Source organism: Cnephaeus nilssonii, assembly GCF_951640355.1.
Source record: "Cnephaeus nilssonii genome assembly, chromosome: 17".
In the NCBI taxonomy this organism is placed as follows: domain Eukaryota; kingdom Metazoa; phylum Chordata; class Mammalia; order Chiroptera; family Vespertilionidae; genus Cnephaeus; species Cnephaeus nilssonii.
In genome coordinates this window covers 13,108,023-13,124,566 of record NC_137088.1, presented here as the reverse complement: position 1 = coordinate 13,124,566, position 16,544 = coordinate 13,108,023, and the positions used below count along the sequence as shown (strand labels likewise).

The window sequence follows — 16,544 nt, the reverse complement described above, 5'->3', positions numbered from 1 at the left end:
TGTTTGTGTAGCTCCCTGGCCACACTGAGCATCCTTCAAGGGGACGCGCTGTGTCATCTTCCTGGTATGCATCGGCCTTGTGCCATGCTCGTCCGTCTGGTTGTCCTGGTGTCGGGGGGACCTTAGTGGGCCTCGTTCGGCTGATGGAAGAATGAGAAAATGGAGCTTTGCACAGATGTGCTATAATACATGCATTCCAGGAAAACGAGTTTACATGGAAACTCAACTAGAAAGTGATTATTCTCCCAAAATGAGTTTTCTGTTGTGTTTTGTTTTTCCCCCCAATTAGTTTTATGCATCTTCTTTTAAATAGTACTTTTCTGAGGCTTTTAAAATAAATTTTTATTTACAGCAACTTAATAACATCTTCTAGAAAAAATCTCTTAAAACGTTGGGGCTCACTTATATTTGAAAATGTAGCTGTCGATGCATTTTAAAAAATTATATTAGAAGGAAAATATTGATGACTGTCACATTTTAAAATAAAACTCAATAATAAAAAAGACTACCCAATTTAAAAAATGGAAAAGGGTCTGCATTGACATTTCTCCAAAGATACACAAATGGCCAATAAGGACAATATATTTTTTATTTCCGAGAGGGAACCATTTGAAGCACTTTTACCAAAGTGTTAGCTCACAGTCATATTCTCTGAATGATAAAAGAGCATGAATGATTTGTTTTCTTAACGCTTTTCTGGATTTTCTGAGTTTTCTGTCACAAATATGCTGCTTTTACAATTAAAACCAACATTAGCAAACTTGTATAAGCTGTTGGAATGCACACGCTGAATCTGACAAATTGCTACCCTGAAAACCCTGACGAAATCATTGGGGCTCACTTTGAGGCAAGTCCAAGCCGATAAAAGCCGGGCCAGTATGTCACCGGGACCGTGTTCCGGCCAAAAGACTCAGCTGTCACAGATGCCGTAGGAGCCTTCATGCAGCCCATGATGGCGGCTCTGTTGGCTTCTCCTGGCAGAGCCAAGGCTTGTCGAGCTTCTGAGTGCTGGTTGGAATATGAAGTGCATGGAAAGGGCTACATGGGTTCAAGCGCCAGCAAATCTCAGCTTCCATCTGGGGTTGGCTTGCCTCAGTCAAGCAGCACACTATTCTCCACCGAATACAGTCGAGCATGTCATTGTATTCACTGATGATGTCTTGGATATGATACCCAAAGCAAAGCAACAAAGGCCAAAAATAGACAAATGGGACTACATCAAACTCAAAACTTCTTCACAGCAGAGGAAACAATCAGCAGAGTGAAAAGGCAGCTTATAGAATGGGAGAAAGTATTTACAAATCAAATATCTGAAAAGGGGTCAGTACCCAGACTCTATCATGAACTCTTACAACTCAACAACAACAAAATCCAGTTTAAACATGGGCAGAGGACTTGAATAGACATTTCTCCAAAGAAGATATACTTATGATGGCGATGGAAGGAGACTTGACTTGGGCTGGTGAACACAAAATACAATATGCAGGTGATGTATTATAGAATTGTACACCTGAAACCTATATAATTTTTATTAACCAATGTCACTCCAATAAGTTCACCCTAGCTGGTTTGGCTCAATGGATAGAGCATCAGCCTGCAGACTAAAGGGTCCCAGGTTCAATTCCGGCCAAGGGCACATGCCCAGGTTGCGGGCTCGATTCCCTCCCCCCGACCTAGTAGGGGGCGTGCAGGAGGCAGCTGATCAATGATTCTCTCTCATCACTCCATCTCTTTCCCTTCCTCTCTGAAATCAATGAATAAAACATATTTCAAAAATATATATACTTACTAGAGGCCCGGTGCACAAATTCATGCACGGGTTGGATCTGGCCGGCCTCCCAGATGGCGCCAATCAAATTGGGCCGGTGTGTGGGAGAAGGGGACGGGGAAGGTTGGCTGGCCGGCCATGCCCCCAATGTGGGGGAGGGAGAGGTCGCCCCCGTATCGGGCCAGTTGGCCAGTTGCAGTGCGCATCATAGCGACCAGTCATTCCGGTCATTCCAGCCTTCCGGTCACTTGGCTTTTATATACATAGATGACCAGAAAGCATATGAAAAGATGCTCAACATCCCTAATCCTTAGGACCAGTCTGTTTTGTTGGGGTCAGGGGTACTAGCTGATGAGTGGTAGGACTCTTTGGTGATGTGTGCATCTCCCTTCGGAAGCAGACAGCTTGCCCAAGGGAAAGTCTCCTTGAAAATGTAGAGGTCAGGCTCCCCTTACTCCAAGGCTTGAGACTCCTGAGCTTGTTTCTAGGGGCCAGATGGTTACCTTTCTCCACATCTGCAGCTGTGACTTCACTGACCATGGCCATCGGACCCCCCTGAGCCTGGTCCAGCTGGTGCCACCAGAGCAAAGGCTAATTGGGTGGAACAGATGTGTTGAAGGTTGCCTGTTCCCACGTGTTTCCTGGATTGGCTGTCATGATTGATGCCCTCTTCCTAAGTTCCCTTCTGTTTCCAACAAAAGACCTGATAACCCAGGAAACAGAATTAAGAACGGATGCAACAAAGGAGCGTAGGTTCCTAAGAGGCAAGCCTGTCTGCCAGGGCCCTCTCAGGCCTGTGGAAGCCAGGAGACCTGCAAACTGTGAGGCCAAAACTCTCACTTGACAATGAATCACAGTCGTATTTCCTGCGCCCGAGGCAGTTAAATACCCAGAGAAGGACAGAGGCCAGAAAACAGCAGCCCAGACGGAGAGCTGGTGAGCCTCCCACTTGGAGATCAGTGATTCTCCACCTGAGGGTTTGGCTTTTCACACTTGACAGGTGTGGGGCAGGCACTCAGCATCTTTGGCAGAGGGAAGCATTTCATAATCCTCCTTGTTTGATTTTTATTTTGGTCCTTTTGAGATTGACATTAAACTGGTTTGTGACTTTCGATATTGCATTGTTTATTATTTTTTAGAATATATTTTTATTTATTTCAGAGCGGAAGGGAGAGGGAGAGAGAGAGAGAAACATCAATGATGAGAGAGAATCATTGATTGGCTGCCTTCTGCACACCCCGCACTGGGGATCGAGCCTGCAACCTGGGCACGTGCCCTTTGACCGGAATCGAACTGTGACCTCCTGGTTCACAGGTCGATGCTCAACCACTGAGGCATGCCGGTCGGGCTGATATTACATTGTTTATCACAGACCTTTTGGTCTGGTCTCCTCCCTCCCTGATGCCTCAAGGTAGGAGGAGAAAGGTGGAGCTGTCCCAGATAGAAAGAAGCAGGTTCACCTGGGAGCAGTCCCCGCAGACCTGCGATAAAGTGGAGTTGGCACACACCAGGGCTGTGCATGTAAGATTTTTTTTCCTTGACCTCAGACGGAGCTATGGATCTGTGAGCAGTGCTGGGAGGTGCTGAAGCAGAAAGGAGACCTCTATCTGCTGTGAGCTGTGGCTCCACCCTTCTCATGGACCATGGCTTTGGACACGGCCTTTCACTGCTCTGAGCCGCAATCTGCCTGTCTAAATGGGGACTAGGATGTCTACATCATTCCGCTGTCGTGTGGCCACATGAGAGGAGAGTGACGTGACTAGTCATACCTTAGACAAGCACGAATGGTGGTACTTCCAGGCAAGACAGTTATTGTCATTATGGACTCACGTGTCTCTGCCCCAGGTAGCAGTAGAAGACACTTTTATGGTGACTCTCGCCTCCCCCTCATTCCTTTCTCATCCTTCCTATTGCTTCTTTCCCAGACGCCTTTCATCCCTCTTTAGTTCCTTCAGAGATATCCTTTTTCCTTCCCATCTTTGCCTTTTACCCCCCCACCCCCCACCCCTCACCAAAACCGAAGGGAACCAACATTCAAATAAATTTGCTTAGAGAAGCAAGGAGGGCTGGGAGCCGGGCTGGCCTCTGACCTCAAAGGGCTCCATACAGAGGCCTCGGGCTGCCGCTGAATCCAGCTCTTCACTCCAGGCGTGCTGTCGCCACACAGTTTGTCCTGTTTTCTTGAAGAGGCTGATCGACTTGGTGAGGACTGGCTGCTGCTTTGCTTCTCGGCGTTTCACCGATTCATGGAGAATATTGAGATAATGTGTGTTCTTTGTGAGGCCTGGGGAGATGTTTGCTCATGTCATCGTCATCCGAGATCCCTCTCAAGTCCCTGGTGCAGGGGCTGCGGGTGGCAGAGAGGGTCGGGAGGTGGGTTTCCCGAACTGCAGCTGCAGGGGGGCTTAGGAAAGCACGGAGCTGGGTCCCTTCCCAGGGAGGCGGGTCCAGCAGAGCCGGTGGGCCCGAGCGTCTGCATTTCTAACAGGCACCTGTGGATGCTGACCCTATTGCCCTGGGGACCACGCCCTTAGAGAAGCGAGGCTCGAGGGCAGAGGCTGGCAAATGACAGCCCACCGGCGATGCAGCCTGCACCTGGTTTTGTAAATACAGCTTTTCAGGGGAGCAGCTACTCCCGCCCGTTTGCATGTTGTCTCTGTCTGCTTTCAGGCTGCAGTGGCAGAATTGAGTAGTTGTGACACATGCCATATGGCCCTCAGAGCTGAAGCCATTGACAAGTTGGCCCTTCACAAAGCATGCCAACTCTGCTGTGATGATTCCTCAGTACCCTGAGCCCAGTGGTTCTGATTATGGGCACAGACTCCCCCTTTCTTTCACTGCCTAAGTACTCTAGGACCCTCCCTGCCAAGATGCCCGCCCACTACATCATGTTTCCTGGAAGAAGAAGAAGAAAAAGCCTGAGACTTGAAGTCACTCTTTGCAGGTCACAGATTACCTTTTAGACCCTGCAGCAACCTAGATGGTGTTGTACCCATCTGAGGGAGGTACAGACTGAGGCCCAGAAGGACAATGACCTAACCTGTGCTCCAAAAGCAAGTTCTTGACAAACCTAGGTCTTCTGTCCTTTCTATGTATCACAGTGCCCTTTGTGTACAAGACCAAGTGGAACTTGGTGTATTAGCCATCTATTGCTGTGCAATAAAAGCGCCCAAACTTAAAACAGCAGTAAATATGTATCATCATCACTCACAATGTCTGTGAGCCAGGAATTCAGAGTCAACCTGGCTGGGCAGTTCTGGCTCAGGTGTTTTCCTGACCATCAGTCAGACGTCCTCTGGGGCTGCAGTCATTTAAGGCTTGACGGGGACTGGAGGATCCACTTCCAAGGAGGTCACCCACCTGGCTCGCAAGTCGGTGCTGGCTGTCGGTGGGAGGGAGCCCTCAGTTCCTTGCCATGTGGGCCTCCCCACAAGACAGCTTGCAACTTCCCCAGAGCACATGATCCGAGATGGAGATAGCTAGGGGGAAGCTGTATCCTTTTTTATGACCTAGCCTCCCAAGTCACATGCGTCATTTCTGCCAGCTCTGTTCATCAGAACCAAGTCCCCATGTGCAAGAGAGGCCTGAATTCCGAGTGGTGTGTCAAAGAAGTGTCGCCGTGTTTTAAAACCAGCCCAGTATGCAGATTTCCATTCCATGGCTCGCTGGGAATATTGGGGTCCTGATGGATTGTCCCTGGTTGGTCATAGAATGTGAGTTCTAAGCAAGAGCAAGGTTGAGTCACAAATTGCTAGCATGACCCACACCTCAAGCTCCGTTCTGCTCTGAAGCACCCAAGAGCACTTGAGTCAGGGAGGGCCAGAGGGGGGGCACCTACCTCAGGACCTGTAGGAAAGTGGGAAGAAGACCAAGTGGTTTGTAATCCCCCCGGTGGCTCAGGGATGCTCCTCCCTGATGCTGCCCCCCCCCCCCCCTCCTATTTGAGAGCTGCTTGTCTAACACCATCCTCCGCCATTTCCCAGGTTGGTACGAGGCCTAAAGAGGCTACGTTCCTTATTAGAGAAAGCAGCAGAGCCCGAGCCTCCTCGGCCACCCTGGCCGATCCTCCCCACAGTCCCTCCTGTAGAGGGTCAAACACGCTTCAGTAGACACTTTGCAGGGGCACGGGGAGGCCATGAACTTGCGGGTGAAATTTGCCCTTCCAAATCTTTCTGTTAATGAATCCTTATCTCAGCCAGCCGATAGCATTTCTTGTCAGATCTGTCTCCAGGCAACGTCTAGTCCTAACGGGTGAGAGTACCAGACCGAGTTTATCCTTCCACGTCCCGCCCGCCACCTCTGTGGAATGTGCTATGAATGTAGGAACTCATCCAGACAGCGGGTCAATTCTGATCTCCACTGAACAGGGACTGGAGCGCCTTAATCCTTCATAAGCAGAGTTTGGCCACCCTCTAGTGGCTACATGGAGAAGGTCGCCATGCTTGCTGTGCAGAATCGGGGTGTAGGAGATGCCTGGCTGGAAGATTCCCCTTGCCTCCAGGAGGGAAATGCCTGGCAGGTGTGGGGAGCTGTCTGCTTGAACAGGCTGTGGCTCCCTGATGGTTCAGGGAAGGGAGACACGCTTTTGTCCTATCATCTTCACTGGCTCGATGTATTAATAGTCTGGTTTAGCCCGGCCGGCATGGCTCAGTGGTTAAGAGGTCACTGTTCGATTCCTGGTCAGGGGCACATGCCCAGGTTGTGGGCTCGATCCCCAGTAGGGGGCATGCAGGAGGCAGCCGATCAATGATTCTCATCATTGATGTTTCTATCTCTCTCTTTCTCCTTCTCCCTTTCTCTCTAAAATCAATAAAAAATATATATTTTTAAAAAAGAAACTGTCATGTATAGAGCATATTTCTCATCATGTCAATTTTAGAAAATGCACATCATTCTGTCCTAAAGAAACTGAGGCACAGAAATGTTCGCTGATTTGGGGCATGCTGTGATATTGTGTAGCACAGTGGTTAAAAGCTTGAACTAAGTTATTTAACTCATGGTGCCTCCGTTTCCCTGCAAAATGGTCATGATAAAAGTCATTTCAGAGGGCAGCTGTGAGGTTAAATGAGGTGAGGCCTGCATGTAAAGCACTCCGTACTCTGTAACAGATATTATGCTATGACTGTTCCCTGGGACTTGAGCGCATAGTAGGTACTCAATAAATATTGGTAAAATAAATGAAAGTTATTTGCCCAGCCACACAGCTGGTAAGAATTCAGAGCTTGAGCCCTAGCTGCTTTGGCTCAGCGGATAGAGCATCGGCTTGCGGACTGAAGGGTCCCGGTTTGATTCCCGGTCAAGGGCACATGCCGGGTTGCTGGCTCTATCCCCAGTAGGGGGCATGCAGGAGTCAGCCAATGATTCTCTCTCATCATTGATGTTTCTAACTCTCTCTCCTTCTCCCTCCCTCTCTGAAATAAATATGTATATATTTTTTAAAAAAAGGAATTCGGAGTTTAAATATTTCTCCCAAGCCATTTAACCATGGGAGACTCACATTACCCAGTGGGGTCTCTGTCTCAGAGTCTTAGCATTGCCTGCACCACGCACATTTTGCTAACTCGCAGTCACTCGTTTACATCTCAGACTTCCTCTGACCACACAGATTGGATGGGCCCTTATGCTTTACATCCTCCAATCAGCCCCGTTTCCTCTCATAGGACTTATCACAGTGTGTGGTTAGATACCATTGATGTACCTTCTCCAGGGGCAGAGACCATGTCTATTTCCCCTCATGCTTGTCTACCTGTGAGGTTTTTGAATGAATGAACGTTGCCCAGGTGTGCTACATGAAACACCTGTCAGGAGAACAGCAGCCAGGCATGGTCATGCGGTTGGGTTCCCTCGTCGCAGGGCACATAGGAGTGTAATCTACAATAGCCGATTTCCAATGCCACTTCATTGCACGGAATTAACGCGGTAAGTGATCAAAAGCCCAGTGAGGCATTTCAGAGGTGTGCTGAGCTCACACCTGGTACAGCGCAGCTGCCCTGGGCAACGCCAGCTGGGAACAGCTGGAGCGGTGCTCCTGGGGCAGCCTGGTTCATCGTCAGGAGTCACCTGTCTTGTTTTCAAGACTGAAATACAGATGCCGTCATGGGGCTCGTGCCAGTCAAAGCTAACGCCAGGTAAGTCGGCCAACCGTGGGCTACAGCAGTGTTGCGTTCCCTGCCCCACCAGCAGTGCCCAAAGAAACCCCTGGCTCGTCGTAAACGCTCAGAAGATACTTGAACAAATGAGACCCTTCAGCACCGCCATCAGGCAGGTCCTCTCGGCAGCAGAATAGCTGTCACGCAGCTCACAGGCTGCACAGACTGGCTTTACAGGCGTCTTCTCAGACAGACTTACTGTGTCTCCTGTTTGATTGTTAAAAATCTAAGACACCTGTGTTTTAGTCCCTAGGCTGTTCATGGGCCTGTGCATGCCAAGGGCAGAGGAGAGTGTCGGAATCAGCTCACTGAGTCTCCAGAGGGGGGACCATTGATGATTTTCCATTAAAAATGTTTCTTCTTATGTTCAGCCCGCGTGGCTCAGTTGAGTATCAACCTGTGAACCAAGAGGTCACGGTTCAATTCCCGGTCAGGGCACATGCCCAGGTTGCGGGCTCAATCCCCAGTGGGGGGCGTGTGGGAGGCAGCTGATCGATGATTCTCTGTCATCATTGATGTTTCTATTTCTCCCTCTCCCTTCCTCTCTGAAATCAATAAAATATTTTTTAAAAAAGTTTCTTAGAAAAATAGATAATTTGGTACCGTTCAGGCACAAGCAATCTCGTTGCATAGCACAAGGCAGTAATGAAAATAGTCTGTTTGTGATGACCCTGGACCGTCAAAAGGGTTAGCCGTGTTAGGAACACTGTACTTAATTGTAAAGGGGAGATACAGGAAACGCATTCAGCGGAGCTCATTACCCTATTGTTCAGGAAGGAGGTTGGAGTAGAGACCTTGCAGTGCACTAAACAATAGAAATCTTTAGCTTGATAAAGGGTATTCACCACCTACTCATAACAGACATCGTACGAACGGAAAACATCCAAGTGAACAATGACATGGAATTAAAATAAGGGTGCTGGGTGTCACTTGTGTTCTGGAAGATGGTTCTGGAGATTCTGGTTATTGCAATCATACACGAAAAGAAACAGGAGGTATAAATATTGGAAAGCGTCCAAAGTACCATTCATTATCACGGGTACCGTAGCCAGATGATGCTAGGGAGTCTGCTGAGATCAATAGGGTGGTCACTTACCTGCAGAACGCAAAGGCTTATAGCAACAGCAGTTCTCACCGCCCCCCCCCCCCCTCCGGCCTCCTTACTCCAGAGGTCTCCCTCCCCAGAGGCAGCCACCTGAGACACCTCTGGCTGTACTGCCATTCGTAGCAATGAATAATAGGTGTGCTGCCGCCATCCGATTCGATTTTACATGCCAACTAGTAACTTCCTGTGACCGGCTGTCTTAGCCTGGGCTCCCATGGCAAGATACTGTGGATTGGGTGGCTTAAGGAATAGGCCTTTATTTCTCACAGTTCTGGAGGCTGGAGTCCAACATCAAGGGGCCATCAGGGTTGGTTTCTGGTGAGGCCTTTGCCTTGGGCTGCAGATAGCTGCCGTCTTGCTGTGTGCTCACATGGCTTCTCCTTGGTTCGTGCTGTGTGTTTGTGGGAAGGGAGGGAGGGAGGGAGGGAGGGAAACTCCAGTCTCTCTTCTTGAAACTTATTAGTCAGATGTTAGACCTCCTGAGCCTGTACTCTTAACTTCTATCCTTACCTCTCCCGTTGTTTTTTCATCTTTTCGCTGTCTTTTCTAGAAGGTTTTCTCAATCTTATCATGTAACACTTCTATTGAGTTTTTAATATCTGCCATCCTGTTTTAATTTCAAAAGCGGATTTTGTTTTTGAAGGACTGGTTGTGTCCTCCTTGGGACCTCCTTTTGGTGTTTCACTATCGTAATGTCTTTTCTCCCTGCGGACACTGAATTTTTAAATGTTTTTTTGCCTCCCTCTCCAAAGTGACTTTCTTCTGGTTTGTGTCTTGCTCTCAGCTTTCCGCCCTGTTGTTCAGGCTTTGCCCTCATCACAGAGCAGGTGACCTTGGTTGTCTGACTTTGTTTTAAGAGCACAAAGCTGTTCTTCCCGCTGAGGAGATGACATGCGAATCCACTTTCTAAATCTTTCTAGAGACCTGGGGGCCATTCCACTTTATCCTAATCTAATCTATTCAAGCCCTGTCTGCTTCTGGAACTTGTCTTGAATTCACTCCCTTCCCAATATTCACTGCCCGGGAGTTGGTCTTGGATACGGTCGTCCTTGGATACCTGCAGGGGATTGGTTCCAGGACCCCTGACGATACCAGAATCCAAGGATGCTCAGGTCCCTTACAGATAGTCGTGCAGCATTTGCATATAACCGACGCACATCCTCCTGTACACTTTAAATCATCTCTAGATGACTTCTAATGTCTAATACAGTGTAAATGGTATGTAAATAATTATTATACTGTATTGTTTAGGGAATAACGACAAGGAAAAAAGTCTGTAAGTGTTCAGTATAGATGGAACCATCTTAGGTCTAACTACATAGCACACGTCAGCAGCCATGTAGCCTTTGGTTGAATCCACGGGTGTGGAACCGCGGACACAGATGGCCAACTGTGTATCATCTCCTGCCCCTCGGATTATCGTGACAGTCTCTGAACTTGTCTCCTCACACCTACCCTTTCTCCTCCACGTGTCATTTCAAAAGAGTGGCCTTATGAAAACATAACCTGATCTTGCCATCACTGTCTTGCTCAAAACCTTCCCTCTGCCTTAGATAAAATACGGAATCCTTAGGTGTCCTGAGCCCACGCGATCTGACCCTCCCCAACCTTCCTAGCGTTTTGCACGGATGTCCTTCCTGACTGCGCTTCCTTACGTGTCCTAGAAGGCAGAAGCCCTCCCCCTCCAGACCTTTGCCCGTGCTGTGCTGTCTGCCTAGGACCGTGGTCGGCAAACTGCGGCTTGCGAAGCCACATGCGGCTCTTTGGCCCCTTGAGTGTGGCTCTTCCACAAAAGACCACGGCCTGGGCGAGTCTGTTTTGAAGAAGTGGCGTTAGAAGAAGTTTAAGTTTAAAAAATTTGGCTCTCAAAAGAAATTTCAACCGTTGTACTGTTGATATTTGGCTCTGTTGACGAATGAGTTTGCCGACCACTGGCCTAGGATGTTGCCTTCCCTGCCTCCCCTGAGACTTCCTGCTACAAGGTCCTGCCTCCCTGTTACAGTCCCTTATCACCCTCTGCTTGCCTTTTTGGCATTTCTTTCAGATCTGTATTAATCCAAATACTTCTCCCCACCGACTTCACCTAGAGTTTGTGCCCCGGTCTGTCCCTGGGGCCTGAGAGCGGGAAGCCAGGCACAGGCTCGGTGCTCTCAGTGGCCAAAGGAGTGGAAGCTCCGCCCCTCGCCTTGTGATTGAAAGCACTCCAGTATTCTGTTCCCTTTAAAACAGAAATGCAGCCGTTTGTCCCCAGTCGCTCAGCAAGCTGGCGCTTGCAGCCAGAGCCTGTCCTGGGCCCCCGAGGCTGTCTCCTGGGGGTATGGCTTAGATACTAACTTTTCCCTTTTTCTTTTTCTTGTTATTTTGCTGTTTTTGTTTTGTCTCTTATTTTGGTGGATGCTAACTTTCTCATGGCTTAGGAATAAAGTCCTCCTGGTCCTTGAAAGGCGCTGGGATGTGAGAGGCGTCCCTCGCTGTGGCCTTCCTGAGTTCGGGACTAGAGGTGCCTGGGATTTAGGTCAGTTTTTTCCCCTCGGGGAGGTCCCCCTGTCGTCAGCGGTGACATGGGTTTGGCTTTGGGTTTGGTCTTGCTCCTCAGCAGTGGCGAAGCGTTGACGACTGCGGCTGGATAGACCTGTGGCTTGTGTTAAAACACGGAGTGCCGTGCCCGGCCTCGCTTAGCCTCCTTTCTGAAGGCTCTCAGGCCGCCTGTGAGGAGGGCGGCCGTAGCAGGTGCCGAATGCTCAGTGGTTCATCCCCTGAGAGCCGATCGGTCCAGGGTCCACCTCAAGTGGGCCTGCAGTCTTGTTCTCTGGACGGGTATCAGCCTGTGAGCAAATGCTAGCCACAGATGTGTGTTGTTTTGCCCCTCATGATTTTTGTTTTGTTTCGTTTTGTTTTTTTAATATATCTTTATTGATTTCAGAGAGTAAGGGAGAGGGGGAGAGAGATAGAAACATCAATGATGAGAGAGAATCATTGATTGGCTGCCGCCTGCACACCCGCTATGAGGGATCGAGCCTGCAACTCAGGCATGTGCCCTTGACCAGAATCAAACCTGTGACTCTTCAGTCCTCAGGCCGACACTCTATACACTGAGCCAAACCAGCTAGGGCCCATCATGATGTTTTAAAACTCTTGTTAGTGTCAACATTTAAAAATTAAGATGATCCCCCTACCAGCATGGTTCAATGGTTGAGTGTTGACCTGTGAACCAGGAGGTCACAATTCGATTCCCAGTCAGGGCACATGCCAAGGTTGCAGGCTCGATCCCCAGTGAGGGGCGTGCAGGAGGCAGCCAGTCAATGATTCTCTCTCCTCATTGATGTTTCTATCTATCTCTCTCTCCCTCTCTTCCTTCCTCTCTGAAATCAATAAAAATATACTTTAAATAAATAAATAAATAAAAATAAAAGTCAAGATGACCATGTAGAAACTTGAGTTTCTGTCCCTCCCCCCCCCCCCCCTGGGGACAGGGAGGGGGTTGGGGGTGAGGAGCAAAACCAGCTAGCTCACAACAATTGGCTGGAGCTGAGAAGAAACTGCTCCTTAAAACAAGACATAGTTTTTCTTGGTTGCCAGGGTCTCTGCCCAGCCTACTGTGTTCATTTGTTTTACCTTCCTGGCCTTTGTAGGCAGTAAGTTTGTAATCCCTATTGTACTTGAAAAGTCATGTTTATGTGTGTACATGGCTGAAAGGTGTAACTGACACTCTGTAATGGGTTTTTTTTCCCCCTCTGTCTTCTTTTTCCTTACTTTCTCCTTCCTCCTCCCTTCCCCACTGCCTCCATCATTTCACAGATCCTGGGACTACTGGTATGGACACTTATCGCCGGGACGGAGTACTTCCGGGTCCCTGCCTTTGGCTGGGTCATGTTTGTCGCTGTGTTTTACTGGGTCCTCACCGTCTTCTTCCTCATCGTCTACATAACGATGACCTACACCAGGATCCCCCAGGTGCCCTGGACAACCGTGGTAAGGGAGCCGGGCGTGCTTCGGGCCCATGGCCCACTAGGTAGGCTGGAATGTCGTCCTCCTCTGGTCGAGTCTGCATGTTTAAGAACTTGCAGTGGCTTGAGGAACTGACTGACAGGCCCCTCCCTGCCGAGAGCAAGGGGCCTGCTTTGGGCCAGCGCTCTCCCAGGGCAGGTGCTGCGGGGTGGGCTCCTGCTGGGGGCGGCGGGCTGAGGCCCTTCTCACCGGTGGCACCTTCCTCGCCAATACGTCGCCATGGCTGAATTGGATGAAATGAGGATCAAGAGCAAATTGAGGGAGCCTGGGTGTGTTGGGGAAAACGGAGGGGTGTCTGGGTGTGCTGTGAAGGAGATGGTATAAAACCCTCCCCTCCCCAAAACACGGGGGAGCTGCCTCCTCCGAGCCCCGGTCCCCAAGTGTCCAGAGGAGCACCTTACCACAGCCAGGGTGCAGTTCTGCCCAATTCTGAGCTTCGGAGGTGCCCAGACCTCCCCACGCTCCCTAAGCACCCCAGCGTCTGTCTCCCCAGGGTCTGTGCTTTAATGGCAGTGCCTTCATCCTGTACCTCTCGGCCGCTATTGTGGATGCATCGTCCGTCGCCCCGGAGCGGGACAGCCACAACTTCAACAGCTGGGCGGCCTCCTCGGTGAGTGAGCCCCCCCTCATCCCTCTGGGGATCAGGAGGAGGACAGCGTTGTCGGCCGGAAAAGGCGCCGCCTGCAGTCGGACGCACTGGCAATTAGCTGGTTGGTTTGCAAGCGTCATAAATCGGTGAGGCTGTGCTTGCGTGAAAGCCAGATGGCTGGAACCCAGTAAGGAGTTGAGGGAGAAAAACGTATGGGAGGCTCTCTAAGCATCATTCTACCGACTGCAGTTAAGTGGGGAGAGAGCTGCAGAAAACGAGCACGCTGTGGTTCTCTTTGTTTGGTTTCAAGTAGGAATGCCTGTGGGTGCCTTGAGGATGCGTAGAAAAATAAATATACACCAACGAAGAGGTTCCTTTCGGGGACTGCGCCTGGGTGATGAGTGTGGCGTGAGGGGCTTCTACCTTTTAATTAGTGCACTTCTGTACAGTGTGCAGTTTTAAACCATTACGTGTGTATTGTTTTTCTAATTTAAAAGCTTCCTTTTGAAAGTTTGTCTAATACTGACCTTAAAATATCCCACCCGCAAAGGAAGTGTTGGTCGGGGGAGCAGAGGAAGGCCAGAGGGATCATGTTAAAGCTGGTTGATGAAACATGGGTGTTCATTGTATTCTTCACCCATATTTCCAAATTGCTGTGTGAAGGGAGAAAGCACGGGGGCCCACGAGATTAAACATCACACTGTGGCGGCCCCGGGCTCGTGGCGTGAGTCTGCTGAACTGGGTGGAGGTTGCTCCTAAGAGGGGCCTGCGTTTTCCAACTCACCGTTCACACCACACACCTCCCAGGGCTCATCCCCTCCTCCTGCGGCCCGACTCATTTATGGTAACTGAGCCCGTGGGAACCCGAGGGTAAGCCCTGGTCTAAAATGGCCCATACAGTAGTCCCCGTGGCACGTGGTTTTGCTTTCTGCAGTGTGGTATACCCACAGTCAACCACGGTCCAAAAAAACCTTAAATAGAGAATTCCAGAAATAAATAATTCGTATTTTTTAAACTGCACACCATTCTGAATGTCATGATGAAATATTACACTGTCCCGCTCTCTCCTGCCCAGGATGTGAATCATCCCTTTGTCCCTCATATAAGCTCCCTGCCCCTTAGCAGTCTTCTTGGTTATCAGGTTATGAGAGAGAGAGAGAGGGAGAGAGAGAGAGATCACATTCATGTAACTTTTATTACAGAATGCTGTTGTAATTGTTCCATTTTATGATCAGTTATTGTTATTAACCTCTTACTGGGCCTAATTTACAAATTATCTATTACAGGTGTATATGTGTAGGGAAAAACATAGTCTATATAGGGTTTGTTGCCATCCACTGTTTCCGGCATCCCCTGGGGTTCTTAGAATGTACCCCCTGCAGAGAAGGGGGAACTACTGTACTAAATTGGAAATACCAGGTGCCTTTCTCAGATGCACACCACCATATTCGCCCCTAAGTGAATCATACCCCAGGGTTATATGAGCAAAACTAAACTTTCCAGATATGCTCCCAAAAAAAATAAAAGATAGACAGAAATCATTTCAGAAGGAAGGTAATTGAACCAAGAAAGCCTGGAGTCAAGGAATGCTGTGGGTGCATGATTCAATGGAGGTGAAATGATAGCGTTTGCTAATTACAATGTGCCCTAAACCCCGTTTCTGTTATGCTTTGTTTTCTCCAGTTCTTCGCCTTCCTGGTCACCATCTGCTACGCTGGAAACACATATTTCAGTTTTATAGCTTGGAGATCCAGGACCGTCCAGTGATTAGCCATTTTGAGAATTATGGGGGGTGGGGACGCGGGGGAGGAAGCCTCTCACTGTAAAAACAGCTGTAGGTATACTGTATATTTCCAGAGAATTGTATTTAACTAACGTTTTTATATACTTAGTTAAATTTTGCTCACAGTGGTTTGTTACAATAAAACTGGACCCTTATTTGCAAAGAGCTATATAGATTGTAATGACCTCTTCAAGATCTTGTCAGATGTCTTCGTAGACATTATTATTATTATTATTTTCTTAGATGATGTATACATGGATAACATGCTAATATAAAGAATGTGTCAAGTTTGTAAAATTTAACTTTTACAATGCCAGATTTTTTTTCGATTAAATGTTTCAAAATCTTGGATGCTGTTGTGTTGATTTGAGGAAGGAGACCAAGGTGGAGTGCTCTCCTTCATCCTCTCAGGGCTGTGCAGGTACGACATTGCTACGAGACACTTGTCCATGGCCGCTAGGCTGGGGTGGCAGGAGAGAGCCATCCCCCCAGTTCTGGGGATCATCGGTGTCCATGATTCTCACGTGCTCATCACAGGCCCAGAGAGAACCTAAGGAGACACTGGCCTAGGCGTGCTGCTGAGTCCAGTGAGTGATGTAGGAGTGGTACTCTTGCTCCTGATACCTATTAAAATCAGTGCATAGCCATTAAAAGGATCAATACTCACATGTATCTTCAGGTCCTCTTGCTGACCACAGTGACACATGGACCATATTTTCTGGGAAATACCAGACTAGAAATCCTCGTCTCCAATCTCCAGCACTCCTCCTTTTTTCTTTTTTTTTTTAATATATATTTTTATTGATTTCAGAGAGGAAGGGAGAGGGAGAGAGAGCTAGAAACATCAATGATGAGAGAGAATCCTTGGTCGGCCTCCTCCTGCACACCCCACGATGGGATCAAGCCTTTAACTCAGGCATGTGCCCATGACCGGAATCGAACCTGGGACCCTTTGGTCCACAGGCGGACTGACACTCTGTCCACTGAGCCAAACTGGCTAGGGCTCCAGCACTCCTGCTCTGACATGTGGATGTTCGATATTATCCGCCAGCAAGGCAGATGTGCCCTTAGAGGAAGTGCTTTTCGGTAGGAGGGTTCTTGCTGCTGCAGTGTATCTCGGGTGATTTTTCAACATGAGCTTC

General features: G+C 48.9%; 1 protein-coding gene across 1 annotated transcript in view; it reads left to right on the top strand.

The window, feature by feature from the left end:
* CMTM8 (CKLF like MARVEL transmembrane domain containing 8) overlaps positions 1-15,751 on the top strand; it is a 63,464-nt gene extending 47,713 nt beyond the window's left edge. The window contains exons 2-4 of the mRNA XM_079795584.1: positions 12,821-12,994; positions 13,524-13,640; positions 15,303-15,751. Of these exons, the coding sequence (XP_079651710.1) occupies positions 12,821-12,994; positions 13,524-13,640; positions 15,303-15,386 (375 nt within the window). The 3' untranslated portion in view covers positions 15,387-15,751. The remainder of the gene's footprint in view (positions 1-12,820; positions 12,995-13,523; positions 13,641-15,302) is intronic.
* The last annotated feature ends 793 nt before the right edge of the window (positions 15,752-16,544 follow it).